The 16,145-nt window shown below is 36.2% G+C and overlaps 5 protein-coding genes across 5 annotated transcripts; 1 reads left to right on the top strand and 4 right to left on the bottom strand.

Annotated features, from left to right (window-relative positions):
* Nucleotides 1-62: 62 nt before the first annotated feature.
* On the bottom strand, nucleotides 63-5,073 carry LOC111831912 (disease resistance protein RML1B-like). The gene is made up of 4 exons (XM_023787478.1): nucleotides 4,592-5,073; nucleotides 1,598-2,690; nucleotides 1,170-1,466; nucleotides 63-1,082 (listed from the first exon to the last, which is right to left on the bottom strand). Exons 1-4 carry the CDS (start codon nucleotides 5,071-5,073, stop codon nucleotides 63-65), a joined length of 2,892 nt encoding a protein of 963 aa, XP_023643246.1.
* Nucleotides 5,074-5,510: 437 nt separating this feature from the next.
* On the bottom strand, nucleotides 5,511-7,349 carry LOC17894396 (probable aldo-keto reductase 6). The gene is made up of 5 exons (XM_006302420.2): nucleotides 7,020-7,349; nucleotides 6,714-6,917; nucleotides 6,375-6,547; nucleotides 6,187-6,289; nucleotides 5,511-6,079 (listed from the first exon to the last, which is right to left on the bottom strand). The coding sequence occupies exons 1-5, from the start codon at nucleotides 7,242-7,244 to the stop codon at nucleotides 5,741-5,743; spliced, it is 1,044 nt and encodes a 347-aa protein (XP_006302482.1). The 5' UTR covers nucleotides 7,245-7,349; the 3' UTR covers nucleotides 5,511-5,740.
* A 1,797-nt stretch (nucleotides 7,350-9,146) lies between these two features.
* LOC17894223 lies at nucleotides 9,147-9,923 on the top strand. Its single transcript, XM_006301320.2, has one exon. The coding sequence runs from the start codon at nucleotides 9,244-9,246 to the stop codon at nucleotides 9,736-9,738; it is 495 nt and encodes a 164-aa protein (XP_006301382.1). The 5' UTR covers nucleotides 9,147-9,243; the 3' UTR covers nucleotides 9,739-9,923.
* Nucleotides 9,924-10,004: 81 nt separating this feature from the next.
* On the bottom strand, nucleotides 10,005-12,150 carry LOC17894653 (pentatricopeptide repeat-containing protein At1g60770). The gene is made up of 2 exons (XM_006302121.2): nucleotides 11,865-12,150; nucleotides 10,005-11,588 (listed from the first exon to the last, which is right to left on the bottom strand). Exons 1-2 carry the CDS (start codon nucleotides 12,090-12,092, stop codon nucleotides 10,341-10,343), a joined length of 1,476 nt encoding a protein of 491 aa, XP_006302183.1. The 5' UTR covers nucleotides 12,093-12,150; the 3' UTR covers nucleotides 10,005-10,340.
* A 261-nt stretch (nucleotides 12,151-12,411) lies between these two features.
* Nucleotides 12,412-15,625, bottom strand: LOC17895405 (AP-1 complex subunit mu-2). The gene is made up of 11 exons (XM_006300423.2): nucleotides 15,254-15,625; nucleotides 14,674-14,820; nucleotides 14,511-14,573; nucleotides 14,194-14,370; nucleotides 14,005-14,108; nucleotides 13,766-13,873; nucleotides 13,538-13,634; nucleotides 13,355-13,452; nucleotides 13,103-13,244; nucleotides 12,880-13,002; nucleotides 12,412-12,779 (listed from the first exon to the last, which is right to left on the bottom strand). Exons 1-11 carry the CDS (start codon nucleotides 15,380-15,382, stop codon nucleotides 12,681-12,683), a joined length of 1,287 nt encoding a protein of 428 aa, XP_006300485.1. The 5' UTR covers nucleotides 15,383-15,625; the 3' UTR covers nucleotides 12,412-12,680.
* Nucleotides 15,626-16,145: the final 520 nt, after the last annotated feature.

Below are 16,145 nucleotides of genomic sequence, written 5' to 3'. Positions count from 1 at the left end.
AGAAGGAGCCAACTCCAACAATATGTGTTTTTTTCGGTTTGGAGATTTGTAGGATCATTGTGTTAGTTGTTGTCTTCAAAGGGTTCAACTTCAGTGTCAATTTCAGTTATTTGGCCTGATCCAGTTGCATAGCTCCCTTGATTGCTCAAGTCTGTCAAGATCTTGGCACCACATTTAATAACGTCGAAGTTGTGGCGCTTGCTGCTGAACTCGAACGATATCTCTCTTGTCATATCAGAAGGGTCAATAAATAGCCAGCCAGAGTAAAATATAAATAGATGTTCCGTTTGAAAGTTGAGGAGAGTGCCTACGTAGATCTCCTTGTCTAAGTCTTGTTGACCTATGCGACGACACAATAGTTCGGAGTAACCATCTGTGATTCTCTGGCTAAGGGAAATCACTACGCAGACCACAAAGCCGGTGTAATGGTTACCGTCTGGACGAATAGTCAACGAACTGCCATTGCCTCGGTGATCGAATTCTGAAGGTACTTCTCTCCCTGGTAAGAGCGCGGCTCCGTAACGAAATGACCGTTGGATGATCGCTCTTCGTGCTTGTTGGCCTAATTTGAAGCAGTTGGTGAAATTGAGGTGCGTTTTTGAAGAGTTCAAAGGGAAAAATACTGTCTCCAGTGATTCACAGTCGTCTGCCTCTAGGAATATGAGTGAACTAGGGAGCTCTGGCAGTGACGTTAGTCTTCTACAGCCATGTCGATAATGGCTTTGTAGACCATCAAGAGCTTTGATGCAATCGGGAATCCGTACAGTATCTTTTAAAATCCTGGAGAGTTGTTTGATGTTTGTCGACATGACTGGAATATTTGTCAATCTTGAGCATCCTTTCATGTTCACTATTTCGAGGGACGCCAAGTTCATGTGAGCTGGAATGACTTGTAGGCTTTTGCATTCACTCATCAGCAAATTTTGTAGTTTATGAAGATGCGAAAAGGAAGATGGAATCTCTACCAAACTTTCGCAATAACTCATATTTAAGGTCTCAAGATTTGTAGCATTTGAAAGATCCGGGAGTTCCTTCAAATGGTAGGACGCGGACAGATTCATCTTCTTGAGATTTGTAAGCGGCTGAATTATCAGAGAGAAAGAGCATCACATATATAACTTGAAGAGAAAATAAAATTCATATATTTATAAAGTACAAACAACACTAACCTGAATTCCTTGCCATAGGTACTTGAGCTGGCTATTCTTCAGATCATGTTCGACAAGATATTCAGGATGAAATGTAGAAGGAAGACACTTGCTTGGGTATGCCTCCCAATGTAATAACCGTAGACGACGTGGAAACTCCATCTCTTCATGTATATACATTCTATCAATTTCTTCAACTCTACTTTTATAAACTTTGAGGAATCGAAGATTAGGCATTCTTTTAAAAGCTCCCTTTCCGAGATATACGTCATCAATACCGTATGTATCAAGTGATATGCCAGACACACCTCTCGTACCCTAAATGCGATCATTCCAAATTAAACAAAAATATAGTCTTAGCACGATAGGAAGGATTTGCTTATCCTCACCAAATGCATGATAAAAAAATTGAATAAAGAATATAATCATAGAAAAGAGGGAGAGCTTACTTCAAGTTCAAGAATATCACATATCTCTGTCGCATCTATCAAGATCCGACGTTTCCAAGGCTCTTGTCTATAAATAGCTTGTCTACCTACTTGTTGCAGTAACTTGTGCATCACTATTTCCCCAACTGTAGATATATATATGAGAGATTTATCAGCTAGGGTTTTTAACCCTTGTTTGGTATCTAAGTTATTGCTAGCGAACATGGCTTTCACAAGATCACCATCTTTATAGTTGAAGAAAACTGCAATGTGGAGAAATAGAGATTGCTCATTCTCATGTAAACTCTCGTAACCGACTCTTAGTACTTCCTCGATATCTTGATGATCAAGAATAGTTTCTAACCTGCGTATTACATATTCCCATTCGTCTTTATTTTTCCCAAGTAAAGATGAACCCACCACACCAAGGCCCAATGGAAGGTTATCACAAAGCTTGGTTACTCTTTTAGCTAGCTCTTCAAAACCATGATTCATAGACTTTTTTCTAAAAGCATATCTACACAAGATCTCGATAGCTTCTTTTTTAGATGGAAAATCCACATGGTGTGTATCAGCAATGTTGTGTCGCTCCAAAAGCTCTTTGTTTTCGGTTGCCACAATAATTCTACTTCCAGGACCAAACCAGGAAATATCTCCGGCCAAAGCCTTTAATTGCTTTAGATTGTTCACATCGTCAAGAATGATTAGCACTTTTTGGTCGCTTAGCCTTTCTTGTATCAAGCCTAAATGGCAAATTCTCATACCATTTTGGTTTAAAGTTTTTGAAAGAAGTTGCTCTTGTAGACATAGCTTCAAACCATACTCGTCAAGACCACTATAATAGATACATTTAATATTCTCCATAAAACAAGTAAGTTGAAAACTGTTAGAGAGTCGACTATGTAAAGCTCTAGCAATAGTAGTCTTACCAATGCCAGCAGGACCAGTGATTCCAACAATCTTAACTCCATCATAGTCTAAATCTAGCAAAGATTGCATTTCTCTCAAATGAGCTTCAAGTCCCACCATGCCATCAAAATCCCTAGATGGTGTAGCATTTAGTTTATCTAAAACATCTCTTGCAATTTTCTCAATCATATCCGCTTCGTTGCCCCTAACATATAGCAAAAAGAAATAGTATAAACATGAGGTTAAAGTATAGAAGATTGCGGCATATACGTATATCTAAAAAAAATATATTTGGTTTCTAAATGTTTTTGAGAAATTTTTCATTTCTTTTTCTTTGCAATTATGATTTTTTTAGCTTCAATTATTTTTAATACAACTAAGATATAGAATTGCTATGATATGATGCATGTAGTATCTTATTATATAAACCTTGGTTTTCAAAGTCAGCCATTAAGAAGATCGTGACACGTGTCAATTATAAACGATAAGATGTTGACACGTGTCGTAACTAATTTTGTTAATATTTGGATAAAATAGAAATATTACTAACCCTATCCAAAAAGGAAATATATAAAATAAATATTATAAATAATTATATATTAAAAAATATTAATAAAATTAAACAAATAACCTAATTTCAGTTATGTCAATTTGGTTTATTAATAATACAGGAATATAAAATTTATAATTAACTAGAATATATGGCGGTTTTTGTTTACAGAAGAGGAATAAGGTTTAAACTTTAATTTTACAATTAAATCAGGTTATTTGTTGGTTTGGGTATATAAATGATAAATACGAATTATGGTTTATCTTTATAAATTAAAATTATGGTTTAAGTTGACACGTGTCAATTATAAACGATAAAATGTTGACACGTATCGTAACTAATTTTGTTAATATTTGGATAAAATAGAAATATTATTAACCCTATCCAAAAAGGAAATATATAAAATAAATATTATAAAGAATTATATATTAAAAATTATTAATAAAATAAAAAAATAACCTAATTTCAGTTATGTCAATTATTAATAAGATAGGGATTTAAAATTTATAATTAACAAGAATATATGGCGGTTTTTGTTTACGGAAGAGGATTAAGGTTTAAACTTTAATTTTACAATTAAATCAGGTTATTTGTTGGTTTGAGTATATAAATGATAAATAAGAACTATGGTTTATCTTTGTAAATTAAAATTATGGTTTAAGTTTAACAATTAAACGAGATTATATGTCGAAACTTGGTTTTTAAATTTACTAACTCACGTGATCATGATAAGTGTCAAGTAAAAACATACGATGTTGCAACATGTTATATCTAATTTTGTTAATATTAAGATATAGATAGAATTTTTAAACAATATTAAAAGTAATTATAAAAAATTAAAGAGAATTTTTGAGAACTACCCCTTTTGGTGTACCTTTTTCATAAATACCTCATTTATCTAGAGAAATTGATACCAATAACCTTTTTATGATACCCTCTTTTTTTGTCATTTTCATTTTTGCCCTCTCTTAAATTTTAGTGGTCATTTTACCCTTATTTGAAAGAATATTCTTTCCCAAATGAAGGAATATTCCTTCCAAAAAATTTTCCCCCACAAATTTCCCACCAAAAACCTTCCCGCCAAAATTTTCCCGCCAAAAAAAAATCCGAGAAAAATATTCCCGCCAAAAAAATTATTCAGAAAATAATTTTCCCGCCAAAGTTTTTAAAGGGTTTACAAGGTTTTTGAAAGGGACTTTTAAAGGGTTTACAAGGATTTTTAAAGGGATTAACAAGAGTTTTTAAATGATTTTTAAAAGATTTGTAATGGTTTTTAAAGGGTTTTAGAAGCCTACAAAGGTTTTTAAATGGTTTTTAAATGATTTACAATGGTTTTTAAAAATTTTTATAACAGTTTTAAAAAGATTGACAAGGATTTAAGATTTTCTTTGATTTAAAATTTTTTTTGATTTAAGATTTTCTTTGATTTTTGGTATAAAGTATTTATAAATTGGTTAGAGTATATAAAACACCCTTATCTTATTTAATTAGTTTGTAATGTCGACCACTTTAATACCTAAGAAATATTATAATGTTCAGATTAATTAAAGACCAACCATCTTAAGAAGTCTTCTCCAGCGATGTTGCCCACTTCGTTCAAAGCTTTGCTCCATTTCTGTCTTTCCTCGTCCACGTTACGTTCACAAGTTTCACTGAACGCGATCCCAAATTCTCCTGCCTGATTCCGCACGTCAAATGGCTCCACTCCGTAGAATATGGTCATCACTATATGTTCCATAGCCTTTTTGCAGTTTAATACCTCCACCAATTCATCCAAACACCAGCTCGATGAAGCATATCTAGTGGAGAGAATCACGATCGAGATCCTCGATTCTCTTATAGCTTTTTCTAGTGAAGGGGCAATCGTTGCGCTTCTCTCGATCCCTTGATCATCGAACATTGTGATCCCGTTGTAGTTAAACTGTTTGCGCATGTGACTGAGAAGTGTTTTACGGACGTCTGGCCCGTGGAAGCTCGTGAAGACATTGAATTTATAGTTGCAAGAGGGAAAAGATGAAGGAGAAGCCATGAGAGACATGCTCAGAGAGATTGGAAAATGAGTAATGAGAAATGGAAGGTAAGTAAAATAAGATATTTTACAAGTTTATGTGTATTTTGGGAAGCTAAATACAAAGTAAACGCGTTATGACTTATGACTTATGACAAACTCGTTATGAAGTCAAAGAATTATTATTAATGTATGCTTGATGCTTCTAGCCTGTTAACAAAGAAGTTTCATAAGAGATTTATGCATGTGCACTTACACAAGATCTTTTCCTATGTAAATCTTAAGGATAAGATCCTCTTGATAATGTTGGTCATTAGCTTACCGTCAAACCTTACGAAATTACACATTGCTTCAAAAGTTTTCAAGATGTTTATAAGTTTGAATTAATATTTCTATAGACGTATAGTATATATGTAGTATAACATTTTATATCACTTGATCTTGATTAAAATTCAAATATTTCAAAATCTCGAAGATAACTTGGTGAACTACCAATTAAGTGACTAGTAAACACTGCAAACAAAACATTACAGTAATTTGTAGTATATTACAAATTTTATTCTTTCTAAGGCATTGAATCTTTCTTATTGCAAACTCGTACACACATGTCACACACACATACTCTCATACGGCACAATATGACCATGATTTTGGCCAAGTTGCATAACCTTTCAAACAAGTTAACAAAACATGTTTCTTATGTCGCTTTCCAAGAAGACAGTGGTGGAGTCTCTGAGTCCTTGTAAGTAATCATGTTGTTGTCATACCGTTCCCCTTTCACAGAATCTGGTTGAGCAATGGCTTCAAGCTCAACCATCTCTTCAGGAGTGAGCTTCACGGATAAAGCTCCAATGTTCTGGTTCAAGTTTTGGATCTTGGAGGTTCCTGGAATGGGACAAACATCATCTCCTTGGTGGTGAACCCATGCGAGAGCTAGCTGTGCAGGACTGCAGCTTTTCTTTGTCGCCATCGCTTGGACTTTCTCGTATAGAATCTTGTTGTTGTCTAGATTCTCCTGTTGAAATCTTGGTAAACCCTATAACCGAACAATAGCAGTAAGAAGAACATACTAATTACTAATATAAGATGAATCCAAAATCTTGAAAAGTGCTTTAAAGAACTCTCATACAATCAAGTACTTGCCTTTCGATAGTCATCTTGGTCCAGATTCTCAACAATCTTGGGTCCGGATGCAAAGAAGCCTCTTCCTAGAGGGCTGTAAGCTACAATTCCAATCCCAAGTTCCCTAGAGAAATCAAAGGAGAAGGGTTATAGAACGAAGCATGTAAACGAAGAGGGAAGCAACTATGGCTGATTCTGATTCCTCACACCTGCATGTAGGAATGATATCTTTCTCCACGTCTCTCGACCATAAGGACCATTCTATCTGCACCGCAGTTATCGGGTGAACAGCATGTGCTCTTCTGATAGTTGAAGCTGAAGCTTCAGACAAACCAATATACTTTATTTTACCTTCTTCAACTAGCTTCTTCAGTGCTCCCATCTTCACGCAAACCACAAGTTCAACAACAACAAAGAGCAAACAAAATTATCCAAAATCAGAACAAGAAACAGAGGAAACAGAGCATTATGGATACACCTATAATCATCACAAGCATATGTCACAGTCCAAGTTGTTGTTCCCATATTATATACAAGAAGCTATATACCGTGACTTCGATGGGAAGAGTTGTATCAATCCGATGCTGGTAATAAAGATCAATACAGGTAACATCAAGACGCTTTAAGCTTGCTTCACAAGCAAACCTCACGTACTCTGGATCACCCCTGAAACCAAATTTTCCATCTTCAGAAGCAGTGATCCCAAATTTTGTTGCTAACTCCACTTTATCCCTCAACCCATCTTTCAAAGCCTGCCACCAAAAGAAAACAAAAACAAAGCTTGATGATGATTGATATTAACCCTAAACCCTAAGTCACATCCTAAACCCTAATTCCAGTCACTGATTTGTTACCTTTCCCAGGAGCAGCTCGTTTGTCTCCGGGCCGTAGATGTCAGAGGTGTCGAGGAACGTGACACCGGCGTTAATGGCGTGACGGAGGAGAGCGACGGCGTTAGTCTCAGGTGTAGGAGCACCGTAGAAGGCGGAGAGACCCATGCAACCGAGTCCCTGAGCAGAAACCTCAAAGCCTTGGCTCCCAAGCTTTATCCTCCTCACTCTGCAAGATTCCTTTGCCATTTGATGAATCAAATGTTTCAAAGACTAAAGAAAAGATATGTTTTGTGAACTCAGAAAGCAGATTCGAGTAGGATTTTATAGGGGAGTAGAGTGGAGTGCAGTGGAAGATAAAACAATCATCACCGCCTCGCCATTACTGACAGTGTTCTAGAGTTTTTAATTAGTCAAATAAAGTAAGTAAAAGTTCAAAACAAAGAGGACGATTACAAAATTGTAGTCTTCATTTGTATGTATACATTCTATTAACTTTGACGTCACTGCTGATTTCATCTCAGCACTAATCCTCCTTTGATTTCCACAATCATTTATAAATGTTTTGGAATTTTAAAATTTTGGACCTCTCCAAGAAGATTCAAAAAAAACACAGTAGTTGGAATAAATCATTAACAATATAAATTTCTATGATATACATATAATCTAAGATAATTAGACAGAGTGACTATAAAGTGCAATGAAAGAAGTATTTTGAGTGCACTGAAAATGTTACTGTAAATGTAAACCCATTAAACCCTTAGTCTCATGGCAAACAAAATTGATATACCAAAGAATTGGGAACCATATTTTGCTCTTGAACCAATTGACGATTTAGGAAGAAGTTTACATTTACTTTTTTTCTTTTTCTTTGGTGTTCTTCAATTTAATAGAAAAGACATATTTTATTTCAGTGGCATGAAAATGACTAATATATGGAATTTAAACCAAAAGAATACAAAAAATGACTCTCTATTATTCTTTTTTATAGATTTTACGCATTTTATTATTAAGGCGCTTGTATCACAGTGGATAGAGCATTTGTTTCCTCAGAATGCCGAAGGTTCCTTGTGTGCTATCTGTTGGCGAAAAAAAATGATTAAAGACCTACAAAATGCATAAAATTTGTTGTGCATTGTATCAAAACAATTTATTCTTTAGACTCTTTGCTTAATTTTTTAGAATAATATAATTGTTTATAAGATATTGTACATTGAACACATTATTGGTGTTTATATATTTGGATTTGGATTAAATTATATTAGAACGATAATAATAATAAAATAATCAACAAATTTATTTTGACACGGTTTGAATTGTTTTTAAATTGATCATTAGGTTAGTTTAGTTTACAAATCGAATCAGTTTGATAATGTTAAAATTATTTTAAAAACCTTATTACGAAGAAAAAATAACAATGAAAGAATTATAATAGTGTTTCAAAATCATCTAAACTACATGAATTACGTTTGTTTGAACAAAGAATTACATTTTCTATATATATATATATATATATATATATATATTTTTCAAACCGATTAATTAATTAAGCTTAAGTTTCAATGTCATTCAAAAGAACCAAGATAATAACAATGCAAGAAGCGCCTAATAATAATACTCCACAAGGAAATGAATTAGGGATATAGATTGAAGATAAATCAACAAACAAAACCAACAAAAATCGAAAAAGAACGAAATCAAAAGCTTTGTGAGAAAACGTATTCATTTACCCCTAAAGGTCATGCAACAAGGGCAGAGGCAACTACATATTTGTTTTCACTTGATAAGTTTTTCTCTAGAGATTGCAGTGAAACTCTATTAATTGAGAGTTTTGTCCACCACATGAGTAAAACATTGTGAAATCCACTATGAGTATCCCATTGAGATTCTCCTTAATTTATCGTTGTGAATCCACATTTTGACAAAAATGTTCACCATTGTCTTGGATTAACATGGTCGTTGTCTTCATATTCCAATTAGATGAGGTAACATAAAAAATTTCCCATTCCAATCATTGTGAGTTGTGACGATACATGTATGTATATAAAAAAATCAGAGAATAAATGTTTTCCCTACAAAGAAGTTAAACCGCAAACGAACTCATCAAATTACCGACGAAAAGAAATATCAGAAATTTACCACTACCAATAATTTAGATATCAACACAAAAAAAGGTTACTATATTTAGAAGGATAAATTTGATTAGAAGATCACCCATTTATCATTTCCTTGCAACTTTTTCACGAAAATGGCGACATGCAACACCACAATTCAGATGTACCTCACGACTGTCTTCGCAATCGTGATCCTTCTCGCGGCAAGCCAAGCCACGGAAGCGCGTTTCACAAGCCTATGCGCTAAAACCGCATACCCAACTTTGTGTCAACCGCTGGTGAAAGGGCCAAACCCGAGACGAGCCACACACAACACAATCCGAGCCTTGGAGGCTAAGACGAAATTGGCGATTACATCTTCTGCGAGATTCAAACACGGTAATCCAACCGTTGCGATTTGCTACGCGACTCTTGTGGATGCATCGTTCAATCTTGTAAACGCAAGGAAGAGCATTAGGCAAAGAAATGTTATGTCCCTAAAAATGTTTTTGACCGCGGCTGTGTCAGATTACGGGGTTTGTGTAAACGGATTCATAGATTCACATCAAGTCAACACCGTTCAGAACGCTGTGGATGAGCTCAGGAAGATCGGAACTAACTGCTTGTTGCTTGCTACATTGATTAGGTGATCGAGCCACAAAAGAAGAAAACATTCAAACTAATTCCTCAAAAACTGTCTGAAACAAAAAAAAAAAAGCTTAAACTTAATTATGTAAATGTTCCTTTCTAGTTTTCAGAGGTTGTTCTTGGTCAACAACATCAACCGTATAAATGTAATGATAATAGAACTTTTAGCCATGAGTCTCCTGATTCTCAATCAAATCGTTGCATATATTTTTGGTGTTTATGTTCACAATGTAGCAATAAAAATAGTGATTGGCTTGAGGGTGATACAAAAGAAAAAACATACTTTGATGTGCAAATAAACATATTCTTGATTGTGTTTTAGCATGGAGCCAAAATAAAATTTCAAAAAGGGGATTACATTATGAGAGCCATCTCAACTGTAAATCCAAGCTACTCCCGAAACAATTCACAAGAAAACTTGAACAATCAGTCTTTTAGGTGAAGTAAAGCAGACTCATACGATTGATTTTGCCGATCCGCAATAGAGCCTAGTTTTTTTATTACCAATAAGAAACAGAGCTGTGAAAATGCAAGTGCCCCTAACACGACTAATAATGTCTTGCCTGAATGCAATAATGAAGGAGAGAGATATGTACTAGACCTCTCACTCTTCCTGGGATACTTCATCGAGCAGTTTCTTAGTCGCTTCATTAACTTCCACGTTTTCCATCTTCAGGCGTCGGCGCATAGCAGGATGACTCCTTCCTGCTGCGGCATATGTCCTTATCAATGGTTCGAAGATTTCTGCGCCTATTTTATCTGTTACCTTCTTTAAAATCTCCACCAAATTCTCAGCTCCATTAACATCTTTCTTTTGCTCGAAATGGCTCATCAAAGTTCTGATTGTTTCCTGTGACGGTAGCCATTTGCCACCATCTCCTCTGCCGATAGAAACAGCCTTAGACATACATTCAAGTGCTTGATCCATATCAGCTTTCTTTACATAGTAATCCATGAAGATTTCCCAGGTTTTAGCATTGGCTTTGCCTCCTCTTCTAGGAGCTTTCTCCTTGAGCTCTCTTGCCTTTTCGATGAGACCTTCTTTAGCATAAGCTCCAATCAACACATTTACGATCCTGATGTCATAAGTAGAACAGTTAGCTTGCCATTCCTTGAACAGTGTCTCTGCACCCGGCAAATCTTTCAAGTTCACCAGCACTTGTATCATGTTTAGATAGGCAACATTTGAGGTTTTCGGAATAGCCAGCCTCAATGAACGCCAAATCCTGTAAACTTCAGTCAATTTCCCCAGTCTTCCATACAATGTGATAAGAAACTGATATGCCGTAAAATCCCGTTGCGTGTTTTTCATCTCCAGTTCCTGAAGGGCCTTCTCAGCTTTCTGAGTCAGTCCAGCATCAACATATATAGATGCCATATTGCTGTATGTAGTCCAATCTGGAGCTACTCTACCATCTCTATTCATCTCATCAATGACTCTCTCAACACCAGAAATATCATTAGTAGCAGCCAAAGCCCTCATCCATACATTGTATGTGTATGAATCCGGCATTACATTCTCGGCCTTCAATTCTTGGATCATTGCTGGAACCTTCTCAGGCTGACCCGTCTTGGTGTAAAGAGTCATAAGACTGTTATAAGACATGGAACTAGGAGTAATGTTGAGCTCTTTCATCTTGTTCAATAAACCTTCCGCTTTCTCCGCCATCAACTCCTTGCAGTAGCAGTTCAAAAGAGACCCATACGTGAGTTCTGTCTTAGATGTTTCTGGAAGATCAACAAAATAATTCTCCCCAGCCGTGATTCCCCGAGCTTTGGCAACAAGATCAAGATGGATTGCTTGATCACTCACTGTCTTGTTCATACCTCTCTCCTCCATAACTTCAGAGAGCTACAAACAAACGCAAAACAACTCTACAATATAAATCCTCAAGAAACAATCATCACACAGCCAAAATCTAGTTTACAGTTTCGAGCTCACACCACAGAAGACATTCAACAGTTACTAATTTGTTCATAATGAGCATCAAACTACCACTTAAAGAATCTACATTTCTCTAACAGGTTGATGAAAATGGTAGCATAATTTGAAAATCATTGTGAATCTAATCCGAAAGAATCGAAAATGCAATTTCCCAGGAATAAGATTGATTTTGATTTATAAAACCTTGAGAGCTGGGTAATAGAGACCACGATTTCGGAGCTTCTTGATCGTATCACCGACCTCCCATTTGAAAACGTGCTTAGTGCCCTTGAGGAACTGATTCAGCTGCTGTCGAACTTTGACCTCTGTGCCGCCATCTTTGAAGAGCCGATGGTAAAGCGGTTCTTCGATGTACTTCTTCGTAGATCTCTTCGTGACGTCTCTCGATCGGCCCAAATGTCGCATCGCCATTTTCTCCGTCGGAATGAGTGAGCAACGACGGACGAGAAGGTTTTGGGTAAAACCCTAATTCACTGTCACGTTTCAAGCTCGAAGCGGAGTGAAAGGCGAAAGAATCTGATTATGGACCTTTTAATGGGCCTGACGATTCATTTCATTGTAGCCCATATCTACATTTTGGTTCATTTTGACAATACTATAGTTGGCAAAGTACTCATCTCACTCTTTTTTTTTTTTTGGTAGGACGTACTCATCTCACTCTAATTGTATGTGTCTGTAGTAGTTTTTTTTTTATGATCAAGAACCAAAACCTCATTGTATAACAATTTGATCGAAGAACAAAAAACTTAGACAGTGTATGTAAGAAAAAAACAAGAATCATGTTCCGTGAAGGTTACAAAGAGCCGCAAGTAAAATAAAAATAAAATTACCATAGAGACAAATTCACAAGAATATGGCTTCTAAAACAAATTCAAAAGGGGAAATTTGATCAGCTAAAATGTTTCAAAACGTGTTCTTTTTCTCTCTACTTTTGTGTTGTTTCGTTTTGCTTAGGAATGTGGGAATCACAATGACATTGACGATGAAACTGAATGAGCCTTACACAAGTCTTAGTTCGTACTCACCAGCCATGGTTATGTATCTCACCCATGGAAGTGCTTGGTACCCGCTCTTCTCAATTATCTTCAGGTACCGAACCTACACGCAGAAAAAGACATATATTTTAAAATACGACACTGTTAAAGCAATGGGATTTGCAGAAGATGTAGAAACCATTTATTATTGAGCACAAGCTTACCTGAATCCCTGAAACGGTAAAATAAGGGATCTCGAATTTGACACGGATAGGAGCTTTTCGCTCAGGTGTTGCTTCCTCTGCAGTAATACTGGGAAGATGGAACTCTGCCCTTAACATGTACTCCTATATTGGTTTTCTGAAGGTTAGCACTCATGCTAAATTGCTGATTGTTTCAACTGGATATAAGAATATTTCGAAACTTGCTAGTGTTATAAGCTTCTACCTTGTTCCCGGGGAAAGATTTGATTTTCCAGACTAACGCATCCTTTTCAGGAGCATAAGAGGCAGAGCCAAGAGATGTCCTAACAGTTGGGTTAGATGCATCGGTTGGTACAGGCAACTCAATCTCAACGTTCGTTGCGGTGCTGCAGATAGAAAATTTATCAAAGGTTTGAGAATCTGGTCATCAAGATCTTTGGATTATAGGATTCGGGAAAGGAAAAGTGGCTCAATATCGCAGAATATATTTACATACCTTCGTTCCTTGAACTGACTTCTAGCTTTTACAAGCATCTCAACACGACTTCTTGAGTGACTTTCTATTTGCGCTTCCACCCATATTAGAGGCTTTACCTGAATATAAAAGAAGCAAATTATGATATATACTTGTTGAAGAAGCGGAAAAAATCCAGTAGATGTACTATTCTACATGTCAAACCTGAGTACTGAGTCTATATGTCATTAGATCAAAAGCCCCATCAGGTGGTATGAAAGAAATCGTCCTATCGTTTTCAAAACGCGCCAATCGAACACACCTGCATTAAATAATTGGTTGTTGAAGAATACACAAAACTCAAGTATAAAGTCGTTTTTAATAAAAGAAAATAGGGTTAGGATCAATGAAGGCTTTCCAAGTTTCAATATAAACAGAAGCTTGAAGACGTACTGATGAAATTTGATGTCCTCTAAATCAATGGCTTTTCCCTTTGTTGCTCTTCCTTGCGCTTCCAGCAATACTCTATCATTCAGTCCTAACTTACACTCTGGCATTCCACTGCAATAGAATGGATCAAAGCAAAAGAGACTTAAATAAAACGCCAAGAGAGAGAATAAAGCAAAAGGGACGTGACAAAATATGTTTTGGCTGATTAGAAACTATATCTAAAATTTCATGTGTTGACATACGTCAAGTAAGTTCGCATCTTCAGCGCTCCAACAACATCAGACCTCACAATTTGCCCATTACTGTTGACAAGAATATTTACATTCTCAATTACATCCAAGAAAACCTGGAAAAGGGAGCAGGTTGTCATCATTTGCAAACAGAAACACAAAACAAACATATTCCTCTCTTGAAAAAAAAAAAGCACTTACTTCATTCTTCTTGTACTGTATTCCCTCACTCCTCCAGGAGACAGCATTTGTCACAGCCATTGGAGGTCTCTGTGTAACTTCCATTCTATATGCATCAGTCTTAATGAATTCACTGAGAATTCTTGCTTCGGTATACTGAGGGTAACCAAAGTCCATCATCTCGTCAAGTAGCTCATACTGCCAGCACCAGAAATCAATTTCAGCATCCAACATTGACAAAAACGTCTCCATAAATTTAAGGATCTTTTTAATTAGCCAAGTAATAGAAAATATATCGCCAAATAGTACTATAGAGCGATGGCAGAAGCTATACATACCACTACCACAAAGTTATCCCTCAATGATTCCTCTTCTAATTCCTCGAAGTAATGCTTGAAAACCTATAACAAGATAATAGAAACCACTGCCATTACATCATACATCCATGAAAAAAGATGGAGCCGTAAGAGAAAAAATGAAGAATTAACTAGCCATACTTACATCCACTACGCGGTGAAGAAAGAAGAGAAGACTGGCAGCATTACAATTCTGTCTGGATGCTATCATCAAGTATACATTACTATGTTGTACAAACATATAAGTAACACCATTATCGTAAGCAACTGGATCATTTGACTGTGAATCACCCTGAACAATTAAACAAAACGATGATGATTTAGATCACCCTGCTTAAAACTCTGATTCTAAACCAAACAGCTTTAAAATGCTGATTCAGATCTAATCCTAATCCAAACCATTTAACCAATGACCAAACTTATTCATTACTCCCAACAGTTGCAGTGGCATCAGATCACAGAGACGGACATGAATCCATTATAGAATTTTATTTCTACTACAGATAAAAACAGACATGAACCAAGCTTTTTAAACCAATCAAGCGTGTTCCATTGCTTAGAAATGTCTAAATTCCAATTGACGAAACCTCTCTAAACACAAATCTACAAGTTCATCAACAAACTCTATATTCCCTGATAATTCTACAGTAACCCCCAGCAATAAACACAGATCAATGCGCGACAAAAAGAGGAAAATCACAGAACAAAAAAAATCGTGAAAAAACCTCTTTATCGATGAGCTTAGTGAAGAATCGCTCGGCTTGAGCAGCGGAGACGTCGCCACGGTAATCACGCCAGACGAGAACGCGCCCTTTGATATCAAGCAGAAACAGCGCGGAGGCCGCTCCTGCCATGTTCTTACCTAGGAGTTTCGAATCAGATCCAAAATGCGGATTGATTAATCAGCGAGATCTGCTGAAATTATCGTTTCTATGGAGAAGAAGAAGTAGCAACATCTACAAGGAGATTGAGATAGATCTCTCCCAGCTGAGATTTCTCATTTCGCTATTGGTGTTTTTTTTGTTTCTGGCGATCTGATCGATTTCGTTATCGTTCCTTGATTTCTCTCTAGCTACTCTTTTGATTTAGAGCTTCCCATATTCGCCTCTGTGTTCCACTAACACGGCGTCGTTTTCTACAGTTTCCGTTTTAACTAGGGGCGTGCGATCCAGATAAACCGATCTGATCCGAACCGAACCGAACCGAACCGAACCGAACCGAACCAAACTGTTTAATTTGAAAATCGAACCCGGTTCATTGCATTTTAACTTTATTCATCCAAAATCCAAGGTATGGAAACATGGAAGCGTGTGAAGGTAATATATTGCACACTATTTAAAACCATGCATGTAGAGAATATGGAGCTTATTTAAGCAGTTTAGACCAGCTCCAACGGGAGTGTTAAGCAAAGGTTTTAACCAAAAAAAAAAAAACAATTGTCCTAATCTATTTGTGGATATAATATTCGTTTTGTAGAAAAACCATAGAATGTGAATTTGTGGAAGTGTCAAAATGGGTTGGTCCGGTCCTTTGCGACAAGCTTTTCCTTAACCAAGTTTACAAAAAAAAAAAAAAAAAAATTGTTTCTGTTTAAGAATACAGAGGAATTTTCATGTT

The sequence above is a fragment of the Capsella rubella genome, unplaced genomic scaffold, assembly GCF_000375325.1.
Source record: "Capsella rubella cultivar Monte Gargano unplaced genomic scaffold, Caprub1_0 scaffold_2, whole genome shotgun sequence".
Taxonomy (NCBI): Eukaryota; Viridiplantae; Streptophyta; class Magnoliopsida; order Brassicales; family Brassicaceae; genus Capsella; species Capsella rubella.
Note: the sequence above shows the minus strand (reverse complement) of the source record. Positions and strands in the feature narration are given on the sequence as shown.